At 41.5% G+C, this 14,413-nt stretch overlaps 1 protein-coding gene across 1 annotated transcript in view; it reads right to left on the bottom strand.

Moving 5' to 3' along the window:
• Positions 1-13,235, bottom strand: part of LOC128606957 (SH3 and multiple ankyrin repeat domains protein 3-like) — a 64,905-nt gene extending 51,670 nt beyond the window's left edge. Inside the window, exon 1 of the mRNA XM_053623533.1 lies at positions 12,544-13,235. Within this exon, the coding sequence (XP_053479508.1) occupies positions 12,544-12,633 (90 nt within the window). The 5' untranslated portion in view covers positions 12,634-13,235. The remainder of the gene's footprint in view (positions 1-12,543) is intronic.
• Between the last annotated feature and the right edge of the window lie 1,178 nt (positions 13,236-14,413).

Genomic DNA, 14,413 nt, shown 5'->3' with positions numbered 1-14,413 from the left:
TTGAATGCGCTCAAGTGGCGGCTTACTGTGGTCTTGGAAGGTCTGTCAGGCGCCCCATTTGAGCCCTTAGAGTCAGCCTCTGAGAAGCTTCTGACTCTAAAGTTAGCTCTTTTACTGGCCCTGACATCTCTCAAGCAAGTGGGAGGTCTACAAGCTCTCTCTGTTGCCCCTTCCTGCCTTGACTTTACCCCTGGATTAGCCAAGGCCTTCCTGTATCCTAGGCCAGATTATATTCCTAAAGTGCCTACTTTGGCTGCCCACCCTGTGGTGTTGCAGGCTTTCTGCCCGCCTCTGTTCCTCACACCGGAACAAGAGAGGATGCACCTGTTGGATCCAGTAAGGGCTCTCTGTACTTACGTCCACCGCTCCGGCCAGTGGCGTAAGTTGGAGCAGCTACTGGTCTGCTTTGGCAGCGACAGGAAAAGTGATGCTGTGTCAAAGCAGCGCATCTCTACTTGGATAGTGGAAGCAATCTCTAGGGCTTACGACACGCCTCTGGGCATAAGAGCTCGTTTCACTAGGGCGGTCGCCTCCTCCAAAGGGGTATCCTTGCAGGATGTGTGTGCGGCTGCAGGGTGGTCTACGCCACACACAGTCATTCGTTATTACAGCCTGGATATTCATTCCACCCCGGGCTTGAGTGTCTTGCAGTGATCCCCGGGCTTGGGTATTTTTGAACAGGCCGTACCCTCGGTATGACGGAGTGGGTATTCCCGTTCCCATACTGTTATGCTAAATGCAACGTCGAAATTCCCTTTGAAAGGGAACGTCGGGGTTACGCATGTAACCCTGTTCCCTGAGAAGGGAACGAGACGTTGCATAGCACTGTCATACCAGGGCAGGCCTGTGAATTGCATCTTCGCTTTAGATAATAGAGGCTGGTGGCGTGGTTCACAGGTGCCATATATATATATCATGCGACGCGCTTAATTGCCACGTCACCTGATCATGGCAGGCCTATAAGTAGAGGCATGATTTTCACAAGCTTCAGATACCGGTCATGCGTGCAAGGCATTAACATACTGTTATGCTAAATGCAATGTCTCGTTCCCTTCTCAGGGAACAGGGTTACATGCGTAACCCCGACGTTCTCCAAAACCAACTGGGCCTGTGTGAAAATGTATTTGCCCCTGTAGTTTCTAATTCCCCAAATCTGTGAAACTGCATTGATAATGGGGTTCAGCTGGACCAGACACAACCAGACCTGATTACTGCCTGTTCAATCAAATCAAGACTTAACTAAACTTTGTCAACAACATGAAGTTGGTTGAAAGGTCTTACCCAGTAACACGCTATGCTAAAATTTAAAGAAATTCCAGAAATGATGTGGAAGAAGGTGAATGAAATGCATCAGTCTGGGAAGGGTTACAAAGCTGTTTTAAAGGCTCTGGGACTCCAAAGAACCACAGTGAGAGCCACTATCTCCAAATGGAAAAAAAACTCGGCACAGTAGTAAACGTTCCCAGAAGTGACCGACCTTCCAAAACTCCTCCAACAGCACAGCAACGACTCATCCAGGAAGTTACAAAAGAGCCAAGGATAACATCAAAGGACCTACAGGCCTCTCTTGCATCAATAAAGGTCACTGCTCATGACTCCACTATCAGAAAGACACTGGGCAAAAATGGCATCCCTGGAAGAGTGGATGAAGAAAGGTGAAAACCACTGCTAACCCAGAAGAATATTAAGGATCCTCTGATTATCCTCAAACCTTTTGGGAGAATGTTCTGTGGATTGATGAGTCGAAAGTGGAACTGTTTGGAAGAAATGACGTCATATCACAGCCAACCAGTAACTCCGTTTCCTAGGAGGCACCGTTAACTACAAACATGGCCGCTGAGGACTACACTTCCCACACACGCACATGCTCGCCTTCTCCGGAGTTCTAACTACACACACTTGCACCAAATCTCACACACACACTCACAACACAGCATATAAGAGACTTTTGGAACATTATGACTTTGCAAAGTAAACGTTCAGTTGACTTGCTCTCTGCCATTATCCAAGTTTTAGTTATCGTGTTTTGCCAAAGTGACTTTGACCATTGTTTTTGCTCTCGACCTCGATTCTCTGCCTTGTCTAGTTTTGTTTGTTTGCCTGATCGCCCGACCCCTGCCTGTTTTTTCGACTACAGACTTTGCCTTACCCCTTTGGATTACCGACATTTATCTGCCTACCTGCACTTGCTTCCGTCTCCGCCTACAAAGCGTGACACATGAGCACCGTTACATCTGGTGTAAACCAAACACAGAATTCCACAAAAAGAACATCATACCTATGGTGAAGCATGGTGGTGGAAGTGTGATGGTGTGGGGATGCTTTGCTGCTTCGGGGCCTGGGAAATTTACAAAAATTGAATTCTGATCTCTACCAGAAAATCCTACAGGAGAATGTCTGGTCTTTAGCCCCTAAGTTGAAACTCAAGTGGAACTGGATTATGCAACAAGACAATGATCCAAAGCACCAGAGTAAGTCCTAGTCCTAGAAGTAAGTGAAAGACTGACCTCCAGTTATCAGAAGCATTTGGTTGTAGTTATTACTGCTAAAGGTAGAACAACCAGATTTTAAGTTTAAGGGTACAATTAGTTTTTCACACTGGTGAAAGGTGTTTTTTTACTTCAATAAAAATAAATAAATAAACAAAAACTTTATTGTGAGTTTACTCAGGTTACTCAGGTTTCATTTGAAGATCTAAAACTATTTATGGGATATAAACAAAAACCATAAGAAAATACTTTTTCACAGCACTGTACTTAAAAACAGTGATGTCTGTTACATTCAAAATGAATAAACCTGATTATGACTGCACTTTGATTATTACTGCAGGATTGTTGCTGCTTTTGTTGTTAGCTAGACTCTACTCTTGTTCTCTTTATGTCATGTGGTATATCATCCCAGGTCCTACAGTGTGCTGACATCAGGGGATTCTGGCACAGAGCATTTCAAAACAAACACACTTACAAACAACAGCCATAAATTCCCTACAGGATAAACAGCTAGTATAAATCTCAATCATCTCAATAAAACAAGGCAGCAATTTATTTAGCCTATGCTCCTGGAAAAACAAAACCCTCCTGACACAGCACTACTGTTAGTACTGATTCAGAACTATGCCACACATCAAACCACATATATTCACAAAGTTCGCTTCCTGTACTTTATTGGCCTGTTGACTTATTATACCACAATGATCAGACCCATAATGGTCAGATGCACGAACGATATTCAGGGAGAGTGTAAACATGCAGGATGAAGATAGCAGGTTTCCTAAAATGAAGCCTACTGTATGACACATTCAGACTTCAGGCAACAGCATGAGACAGAACATAAAAGATGACCTGCTATTCTTTAACACACATTTACATGTAGGTTTGAAAAACAAGACAAGCAGTGATCTGATCATTGTGAGAGGGAAAATTAAAGCGGGAAAAGGTGTTCTGACCTCATGCGCTGGAGAGCGAGCAACTTTCTCTCTGTGTGTTCTCAGCATCCTGGATCAGGAGTGTGCGCTCTGATACACACACACATGGCACACAGATCCTCAGAACCTGCTGACTGACCAACTGACCACCACAACACAACACAAGGCCCAGGCCAACTCTCTCTCTCTCTATTTCTCACACACTCTTTTACACAGGACACACACTTGAGACAATTTATTCTACATTGCCCAGAATGGTAGAGCAAAATCTACTCCCCTGGCTAATTGGAAAAAAAAAACAAAAAAACAAAGCAGGAAATATACAGTGACCAAGGACAGAAGTTAAAATCTTACCTGTTCTGAAAACACTGACCTTGCTAGACAAAGTATTTGTTGTAGGAATTAACAGGGTTTTCTTTTTTTTCAAAACAACGATACAGGTTCTATAACTGCAAAAGCTTTCCGTAAAGGTTCTGCTATGAGGAAGCATCATTCACTGTTACTAAATTACAGCTAATGATGTGCTAAAGGTCTAAAAATCCTTAATTAGCTAGTTAACAACATAGTTAACATATCAGTTGATGTCACCCAATCTGTGATTTATGCATTGTTGAAACTGTAAACAGAAGGTTTATGGATGACCTGCACTGCTTTGGCAATGTTTGAGTGCGTTATGTTCATTTTCTCATATGCATCATGGAGTTATAAATGCAGAGCAGTTCTCCACTGCTGTGAAACAACACTAACTTGTCATACTGCTTACTTCAGCACTCCATATGCACATTGACAGTATACAGGAATAACATTTGTGTGTGTTTGTGTGTGTGTGTGTGTGTGTGTGTGTACCTGCACATGCCTGTGTATACATGTGCAGAGTGAAAGGGTTGAGTATGACTGGAATGCAAACAGTCATCAGATACCAGGCAGAAACAAGAGCACGAGAGGCTGAGTCAGCACTGTCTCTGAGCCACAGACAAACACAACCTGCTGAGCTGAACACTGGCCGTAATACCAGCCATAACTGCAGAACCAACACTGTGTAAAAATGCCAACACAACACTTTTCACAACATTGTCTAGCCATACTGTATACACAGCACTGTATACCCAACATGTTCAAAACACACCCAACACTGTATACCCAACATTGTTCAAAACATTCCCAACACTGTACACCCACCGTATGCCCAATGCTGTATATCCAAAACATACCTAACATTGTTGACACATTCAATACTTATTTACCCCACTGTATACCTAACGCTGTATACCCAACACTGTTCAAAACCTACCACACACTGTACACCCAACAGTGTTCAAAACATACCCAACACTGTAGACCAACACTGCTCAAAACATACCTAACACTGTACACCCAAAACTGTTCAAAACATAGCCAAATCTCTATACTCAAGACTGTTCAAAACATACCCAACGCTGTATACCCAACATTGTTCAAAACATACCCAACACTGTACACCCACCATAAACCCAATGCTGTATACCCAAAACATACCTAACATTGTTGACACATTCAATACTTATTTCCCCCACTGTATACCTAACACTCTATACCCAACACTGTTCAAAACCTACCACACACTGTACATCCAACACTGTTCAAAACATACCCAACACTGTAGACCAACACTGCTCAAAACATACCCAACACTGTAGACCCCAAACTGTTCAAAACATACCCAACACTGTAGACCCCAAACTGATCAAAACATACCCAACACTGTAGACCCCAAACTGTTCAAAACATACCCAACACTGTAGACCCCAAACTGTTCAAAACATACCCAACACTGTACACCCAACACTGCTCAAAATATACCCAACACTGTACACCCCAAACTGTTGAAAACATAGCCAAATCTCTATACTCAAGACTGTTCAAAACATACCCAACACTGTATACCCAATGCTGTTTACCCAACACTGATCATAACATAGCCAACATCCAAAACCTGCTGAGAAAATAACCAACACTATACATAACACTGCTAAAAACACATACCTGACACTGTAAAAACATATTGCTCTAAAAGCTAATTAATGTGATCCATTAGGTCCTCTTATGTGCTTTAAGTTATTAAATTATTATTGAATGTAGATTGCATTCCCCATATCATCTAAAATATACATACTATAGATACAAAAGATGTACCCTTGAGTGTAAGGAATGGCACATGTTAGTACCATTATTTTCTGAGAGTATTCTATTTGTTCATAAGTATTCCACAAGGCTGAAGTTGGCTTCTTATTTGCCAGTTACTTTATTCACATTTCCCGGTCCACCTTAAAAGTTCCAGTAGTTACAGTGTCGAGTTCCAACACAGCTGAAACCAGGACATATTTAATCACACACTGCCAACAGCAGATTTGACAGTGCCCAGAATAAACGAACAATGCATTATTAATGAAACATCACATTAATAAATCTACCACTGCAGTTGGTTGGCAGATCATCTCAGATCGGTCAGTGAACATGACAGACATTTCTGCAAGTTATCATATCCATCATTTGTTGAGTAGATCTTTAAAAATGTTATTTTCATGTAATGTAGACATATTCGAAAGCAATTACTGCAAATTTGGGCTTAGGTGATAAACTGTGATAATAACATCTGGCATGCTGTGCAGAATGGTGAGCAGTGGTGGCTCAGCAATTAAGGTTGTTATGGTTACTGACCAAAAGGTCAGGGGTTCAAGCCCCAGAAACCACCAAACTGTCACTGTTGGGACCTTGAGCAAGGCCCTCAACCCTCTCTGCTCCAGGGGAGCCGTATCATGGCTGACCCTGCACTCTGACCCTTCCTAACAGATTCCTAACAAGCTGGGATATGAGAAGAAAAGAATTTCACTGTGCTGCAATGTATATGTGACAAATAAAGGCTTCTTCTTCTACTTCTTCAGAACATATTCGTAATACACACCATGTGACACTGATAGCAATGTTTTAGTTAAAGTGGCTGATGCATTCCCATACTGGTGCTGTAGCCTCACAGTGAGTTAAGTTCTGACTTATCGCTCCATTTTCCAGTAGACTGCTTCACTCAACGCTTGATTGATGGCTCCTGGAGCGATCCATTTGTCTTAATAGGGTTTCAGTAGTGAAGACTCTTTGAGACAGAACTGCAGTGGCATGTGTGCTTGAACGTGTATCAAATTCAACGACAGAGACACACGTACACAGAAAAACCTCGCTACTGATTTATCACCTACAATATTCATTTCATTCTGTGCCGGCACAAAGCAGGAGTTATCAACTCTGTGGATTTTGCTGTACACACACACATAAAGAGATACACAAATTTTGCACTTTCCGAGTCTCTCTCTCTCTCTCTCTCTCTCTCTCTCTCTCTCTCTCTCTATCCCTCTCTCCCTCTAACCATCTACAGAAAAGCTTTAAAGCAATTACAGTTCCTCCATATGCTGCATATAGACTGGATAATTAAAAAATGTCCCTGACTGATTCTCCATCACACAGTAAAAGCAAACAGTGAAAGGAATGAAAGGACATCTGTTGTACTGTACAGGAACAATAAAGAGTATCTCACAGTGCAGAGTTGGGTGTAACGCATTACTGTAAAATAATGATGTTTTCTGATAGCACAGTAATGTAACGCATTACATTTTAAATGTATGTCATTTGATTACAGTTACTGATGTAAATAAAATTACGTTACTTGCATTACAAATGTATTGTTTCGAAAACAACATTAAGTAAAAATGCATTTTTAAAATAAATCACGTTTTGCTCTGAGAAATTTTTCTTTAGCCCCGAATAATTCTCCACTTGGAGAGGTTTGTCACTACATAACTGAACGTCAGTAAAAGAAGAGAGCCTGTAATTTTATATCTTCAGTGAACGAAGGTGAAACCAATCAGACAGGAAAATATGTGGAAATACTCGTGTCTTATTGGCTGACAGTCTCTCAATTCTGCCAAATGCTCGCTCACACAGTCAGTGTGAGGAAAAATGGATATACACTGATTTTTATTTTATTTTAAAGGGGTTGAAACGGAAACACTAACATCCTCTGTTGCTGAGCCGGAAATCAAGGTGTGTAAATGTCTGTATGAGTTCCAGTTTACGTGAACATGATATGAGCAGAGCAGAAGGAAAGATAATGTACTCTGCATGGCACTGTAGGAGCTAAACCCATACAATGATAGCTTAGCTGTGCCTCCACTTGGTTAGCGATACCAAACTAGCCTAATTAAAAAAGTTTTATATCGTATCCGTCTGGTAGTCCTACAAACAGTGACAACACCCAAGGCAAGTTTTATGATGAATCCAACTTTTTCTGATCATGTCATAAACTGACACGTGCTAAAATTACTCAAAGAACGTACAAAGTTTCACTTTGTAGTGTATTTTTGTAGGTTTGATAGATTTTGAAAGTAACGTGTAATGTAATCAGATTACAGTTTTAAAGTAGTAATTAGTAATCTGTAGTGGATTACTTTTTTTGAGGAATTTACCAAACACTGTCACAGTGCATGCTAAAAACTGAATGCATGTTGTAAATCTTGACTGAGCTGGCTCTTTGCATTCATCCTCTGCCTCATACTCACTGCATGGAATTAGAGAAGGTATACAAATATGAATCAAGGTCTCTGAGCGAAAGCTATGACTGCATGTTGTGAGATTTTAAAGAGCCCACTTGACAATTTAAAAAAAAAAAATCAGCACAGAACTGGTTAGCACATTTGCATCACACCTCTGCAGTTGGTGGCCCTGTGTGTGAGGAGTTTTCATGTTCTCCCTGTGCTTCAGGGGTTTTCCTCCAGGTACTCAGGTTTGTGCTGATAAAGCTTTTTTTAAGGAAGTTAAGAATTTTTTGTGGGTTACAAAATAAAATATCAGTGTTGGTCTTTTCTGTGTTTTTGCATTTGGTGTTGTAGGTTATGCAATGTAGGTTATATGTATAATCAAATGGCAATAAACAGCAAGTAGCCCCTCCCCTTTTGGTAATCACACAACTAGAACACTTGATATTGGTAGGGTGCAAAAAGCACTGTATTGGCAGATTTTCTATTTAAAAAATGCTGCTTAAGTCAGCCATCATCACTGACATTATAATGTAGTGACAAAATAACCTATGACTTTATACTGCAGAAGGAAGTGAGTAGTGAATGAGTGGATGGAGTTTCTGAATAAGGTCCGGATGAGCTGTACATCAGCTCATCGACAAGAGTCATGCACACTGAGTTCATGGTGTGTTAACCCTACACCCTGTCATCCCCCTGTCTGTTTGACGTGCTTAATAAAAGAAAACATATAAACATATAAAGTCACAGAAAATTGCTATCACACATACAAATTGCTGTATATAACTGCTGTATTTGTTCTAAAATCATTACTAAATCTAATATCATTGAAATAATCACTACACTCTGCAAATCCAGATGTGCCCTCATCTTCTAGTTTCCATTTAGCACCCAGTATTCCTCAGTGTCTCTCTGCTGAATCCTAAAAGGGTCTAGGTAAAATCACGCTAAGTTCCTAAGATTCATTAAAAGCCCCATGAAACGGCTTGATTTAATTCAATAACTTGACACAGTCATGGGAAAAAGAAAGAAGTACACCATCCTTCAATCTTATGTTTTTATTTATCAGGGCCTAAATAACAATTGTGTGGTCCCCACCGACTTCACCAATGGGGAGCCTTCAAGACAGTTGCCAATCTTCCCAGGAGTGCACATCCGAGCAAATTCAGTCCACTGAAGTGTTTGATTGATTTACACAATACCCAACACAACAGTGTCTGAGATTCACCACATAACGTTGATGGTGACAGAGAGCTGCAGGATCAACATTGGGAGGCATCTAACATCTCTGAATGGTAGATAAAATATTACTTACTTTACTGATGGAGAAGGCCCATTGGTGTATAAAGATGGGATCGTGTTCTTGATCAGTCAGAGGTACAGTAGCAAGACATTCTGGCACTGAACAGATGAAAATTGCTAAGATACTCTCCAAGTTAAAAAAAATTCAAATATCTGCCAACTTGCAAAAATTCCACCCTCTTTGAAATGAATAAACTCCAACTATTTTATTCTCAACCAAGGGATGGTTGGAAAGGGGAACACTGGCAAATCATGGTGGCTGCTAACAAGCTGCCATTGTAGTGAAATACTAGTCCCCAGAGGTGATACCATACATATTCTAGAGAGCATTTAATTTAATGAACACAAGGCTAGTACATAAAAAAATTGTTTTGCTTAGAATATCGCCAAAACAATTTTTTAGATATAGTATCGTATTGTATTGTAATACAAATATATTACAAATATTGTAATTGTAAGACAAATGCCAAAAAAAAAAAAATTCTGTGAGGAATGTGTTTTTTTGCATGGGGATCTTCCAGATGGTAAGAGGAGCTGAAATCATCCGCTACAAAAACCAGTCATATTCAAGCAAAATAATCGTGATTGAAAAGTCAGAGTGGAATATAGTCAAACGTATCTAGTTTTTCCCATTATAAGATTAGAGAAAAACAAATATAAGATCATTAAACCTATTTCAAGCCATTTGTACTCTTTTCACGCTTGAAATAGTCTTGTTCTATTGGCAGATCATTTAGCTTATTTTAAGCATTTATTTTAAAAAAAAGGAGCAAAATGATCTGCCAATATACAGTAATAAGAACACTACAAGCCTGAAATGAGTAATAATGTCTAGAAATAGGTTTAATGATCTAATATTTGGTTTATTGTAATCTTATAATAAGAAATACTAGATAGGTTTGACTATATTCGGGATATTTCCACTTGGTACAATGACATTTTTGCAGTGCATACCAGAGTCTCTCCTACAAAATTTTCCAGGAATAATAAAGTTTACCAGACAAACTGGGAAGAATCCGGTCATCTCATTTCGGTGTTTACTGTATTTTGCACAGTAATGTTTTGGACTATGCATATGCCTAGTATATGTGATTGTGGCAGCAGGGGCTTGGTCGAGCATCAGCTGTGGACGGAGAGGAGGCGGGGTTGAATCGGCAGGTAAGGCATGATCCTCACCTGTGTTGAATTAGCCTGAGTTGATTTGTGAGTCTCTTTATGCTTTCAGTGCCTCCCGTAACGGGGCCTCACACCTCCAGGGTCCGGGGTTTAAGTCCCGCCGGGGCCATGTGTGTGCGGAGTTTACGTGTTCTCCCTGTGCTGCGGGGGTTTATTCCGGGTACTCCGGTTTCCTCCCCCAGTCCAAAGCCATGCATGGTAGGCTGATTGGCGTGTCTAAAGTGTCCGTAGTGTATGAATGGGTATGAATGTGTATGAATGGGTGTGTGAGTGTGTATGTGATTGTGCCCTGTGATGGATTGGCATCCTGTCCAGGGTGTACCCCGCCTTGTACCCGATGCTCCCTGGGATACGCTCCAGGTTCCCCGTGACCCTGAAAAGGAGTAAGCGGTAGAAGATGGATGGATGGGATGGATGCCTCCCATAACGAGCAAGAGCGAGAGACAGAGAGCTGACCAGCACAGAGATGTCTGTGTGTGTGTGTGGTTGAATGAGTCTGCTGAAAAGCGAAAGTAAAAATAGAGAGAATAAAAAGCCCTTTTGAGTTGTCCTCAGCCTGCCTCCCGCCTCGTCGTTCCCGACCCAACCCGGCGATATAATAATAACAACAAAAAAATCAAGTCAAATGAAAGAGAAAAGTTTATTACATTTTCTTTTCCACACTATTCAAAATTACAAATGGCAGGGCAGTCATTGAGTTAGCATCTAATTCTGTCAAATAATGTCTAAAGACATTTAAACAAGAACAGGGCACAGCAAAATGTTAAACTGCAGTTTGCCATATATATATATATATATATATATATATATATATATATATATATATATATATATATATTTCCCATATTTCCCATGCTAATATGTTTCTCTTCATTTTCATGACTTTAAAGAAGCGTTCTGCAGCTGAAGTGAAATCGCATGTGTCCAGTGTTTCTCTGCAGCTTGAGATGCTCATCAACCTGGTGACCTTCTCCTCCTGAAGGTGGCTGGCTGTTTTAACGCGGCCAATCAGAGCACACGTTACAGAAGAAACGTGTGAAACAAATCTGCGCAGAGAACTTATTTAGGTGTGCACTTGTGAATGTACTTATGCACTAATAATTGTACTGGACACAATATTTGATTTTTGATCAGAAGCTTTCCGGTTCTTTCTTCGGTTCATTAAAGATGTTGATATATATGCGCTACAGATGCAGTGGATAGAGATTAGGTTAAAAAGCATAATATAATGGGACACACAGTATATCCAGAGTATACTCAGAGTATAAAAAGCCTCTACATGCCATGATACACTGGGGTATATGTACTGTATTAAGCAGCAGTGTATGTGGGTGTGTGATCAGGCTGAGCTCCATCAGGCTTAATACAGCAGGGTGTTCCAATGGGAAGACATAACCACTCGTGCACCCAGCACACACACACACACCCCTATTTACACCATTATGCTGCATCAATCCACTGAACACATGTCCTGCCAGTCCTGTGCGCACACACACACACACACACACACACACACACACACACACAAGAACAGATTCACAGATTTATTGCAGAGAGAATGAAATGTATTAAAGGGAAGGCAGCAGTGACAGCAATATGAGAATGCAGCATGAAGAAACTTTTTTCCAGCTGTGGCACTGCCCTCTCACTGCCACATGCTGCTGGACTCGCAACGTTAATTAGTGCTTTAGCTCAGCCTGCGATCCAAACAGCAACGAAGGGGGGATTCACATGGACAGTAAGATCAAGAAAGTGTTTAGAGAGGTGTCATGGGAGGTGAGAAGGAAAGCGCTGTGAAAGAGACTCTGTGCGTGTGTGTATGTGTGAGTGTGTGTATCTGTGTGTGTGTGTGTGTGTGTGTGTGTGTGTGTGTCAGCACATCTTTCACCAGTAGTATGGAGGAATTTGAGTAGAAATTATCCTGACTTTCACACATTAATATACCACACACACAGAGACATAGTGGGAATATGGTGCAGCAAACATACACATGCATGAACCAGAGAGGAAGAGACAGAGAAAGAGAGAACCAGAGGAAGAGAACGAGAGTGAGAGAAAGAGAGAGAAGAGTATGGATACCTTACTGTTGATTCTGGACTTCTTGCTGTCCTTATGCGCCTGTCTGTCCTTCCACTCTCTGCCGTCTTTCCGTCCGAGCGCTCCCCCCATTTCATTTCAGCTTACACTCGTCCTCCACATGCCTCCTCTCCTACCACCCCCCTCGCCCTGTCCAGTCCACCTCTGTCTCTCTTCCTCTTTCCCTTCTCTCTCTCTCTCTCCCTCTCTCTCTCGCTCTCGGTCATTGACTTCTCGTCTCAGTGGCGTCCCGGGCTCTGGCGTGCACCCAGAGCAGGAGAAAGGGGTTTGCTTTAGGATGCAGCAACAGAAAGGGAGAGAGAAAGAGGGAGGAGAGAAAGGCTTGTGTTAGCACTTGGTTGTGGAGAGAAACGGAGAGAGGGAGTGGCCGTATAGACTGCCCGGGGCTGACAAAAATCTACACTCGCTCATTCATTCTCTTTCTCAGGAGCAGGGTGCATGACAGTGTGCTTTCTGTGTGTGTGTGTGTTGCTGAGCAGTGGTGAGCTAGTGTGACTGGGACAAACCTACACACACACACACACACACACACACACACACACACACACACGTGCAGTCACCTGCAGTATGCCCAGTGACTGGAACAGATGCTCCTGCAACTGCTCTAAGCAGCTCCCCATTAAACCGCAATTGGTCTGAGAAAAAAAGGGGTGGTGCATCTCTCCCTGGCTGTCTCCCACTGCACTTTATCACACACACACACACACACACACACACACACGGAACACAGCAGATATGTATCAGTAAGTGCTATACGAGGCACTCTTCCATGAGGAAAATATGCTCATCAAACTGAAGATAAAAGAAAACTTAACACACACACACACACACACACACACACACACACACACCTAATAAAATGGCCAGTGGTTGTAGATACAATGATACAGCATACAGTAGATGCAGCACTAGCAGAGGTACAGCCAGAGCAAATTTTATTATTATTATTTTATTTTGTGCTTTGTTTCCTGCAAATGTCCATGTTGCTGTTGCCTGCAGGCAAAAAAGCACTGGCCAATTTATCTTGGCACTGGAAATGGCCATTCATCAGCTGTGGTCTTGTTACATATATAGGAGATACATTTTTTTACTTGGTAAATAGGTTTTCATTGCAGTTAATTACATATTTCTTTTTAACGAACACTCAGAGAAAGCATCAATGATCTGCTCTAGCTCCACCCTTATCATCATAGTCTGTTACATCATAGCTGAGTGCAGGTGGAACCAGTCTTTTTTATACCCATCTCTTATCTAGTGTCTGGTATCTTTGCTATTGAGGTGTGTGCTGTCATCATGCCAAGATCTAAAGAGTTCTGTAAGGCCTTCAGAAAAAAAGGTTGTGGATGCCTATGAGTCTGGCAAGGGATTTAAAAAGATTTTTAATTGAAATACATCAAAGATTTATTTGAAACACAACATTGCACTGTAAGGAAAATCATCTATAAATGAGGCAGATTTCAAACTACTGCCAATTTGTCCAGGACTGGCCGTCCCAGCAAATTCAGCCCAAGAGCAGACCGTCTGATGCAAAAAAGAAGTCTCCAAGAACCCCAAAATTTAATCACACGATCTGCTAGCAAGTCTTGCAATGGTTAGTGTCAAAGGGCATACTTCTACAATCAGAAAAAGATTGCACAAATTTGACCTACATGGGAGGTGTGCCAGGAAAAAGACTTTGCTGTCTAAAAAAGAACATTAAACCAAGACTACAGTTTGCCAATGAGCATATAGGCAAAGACCAGGCCTTTTGGAATAATGTGCTCTGTACAGATGACCAAAGACAGCTTTCCAGGAGAAGCACCTCATACCAACTGTGAAGCACGGTGGTGGAAATGTTATGGTTTGGGGTTGC

This window comes from Ictalurus furcatus, chromosome 4 (assembly GCF_023375685.1).
Source record: "Ictalurus furcatus strain D&B chromosome 4, Billie_1.0, whole genome shotgun sequence".
In the NCBI taxonomy this organism is placed as follows: Eukaryota; Metazoa; Chordata; class Actinopteri; order Siluriformes; family Ictaluridae; genus Ictalurus; species Ictalurus furcatus.
This window is presented reverse-complemented; position numbering and strand designations above follow the sequence as displayed.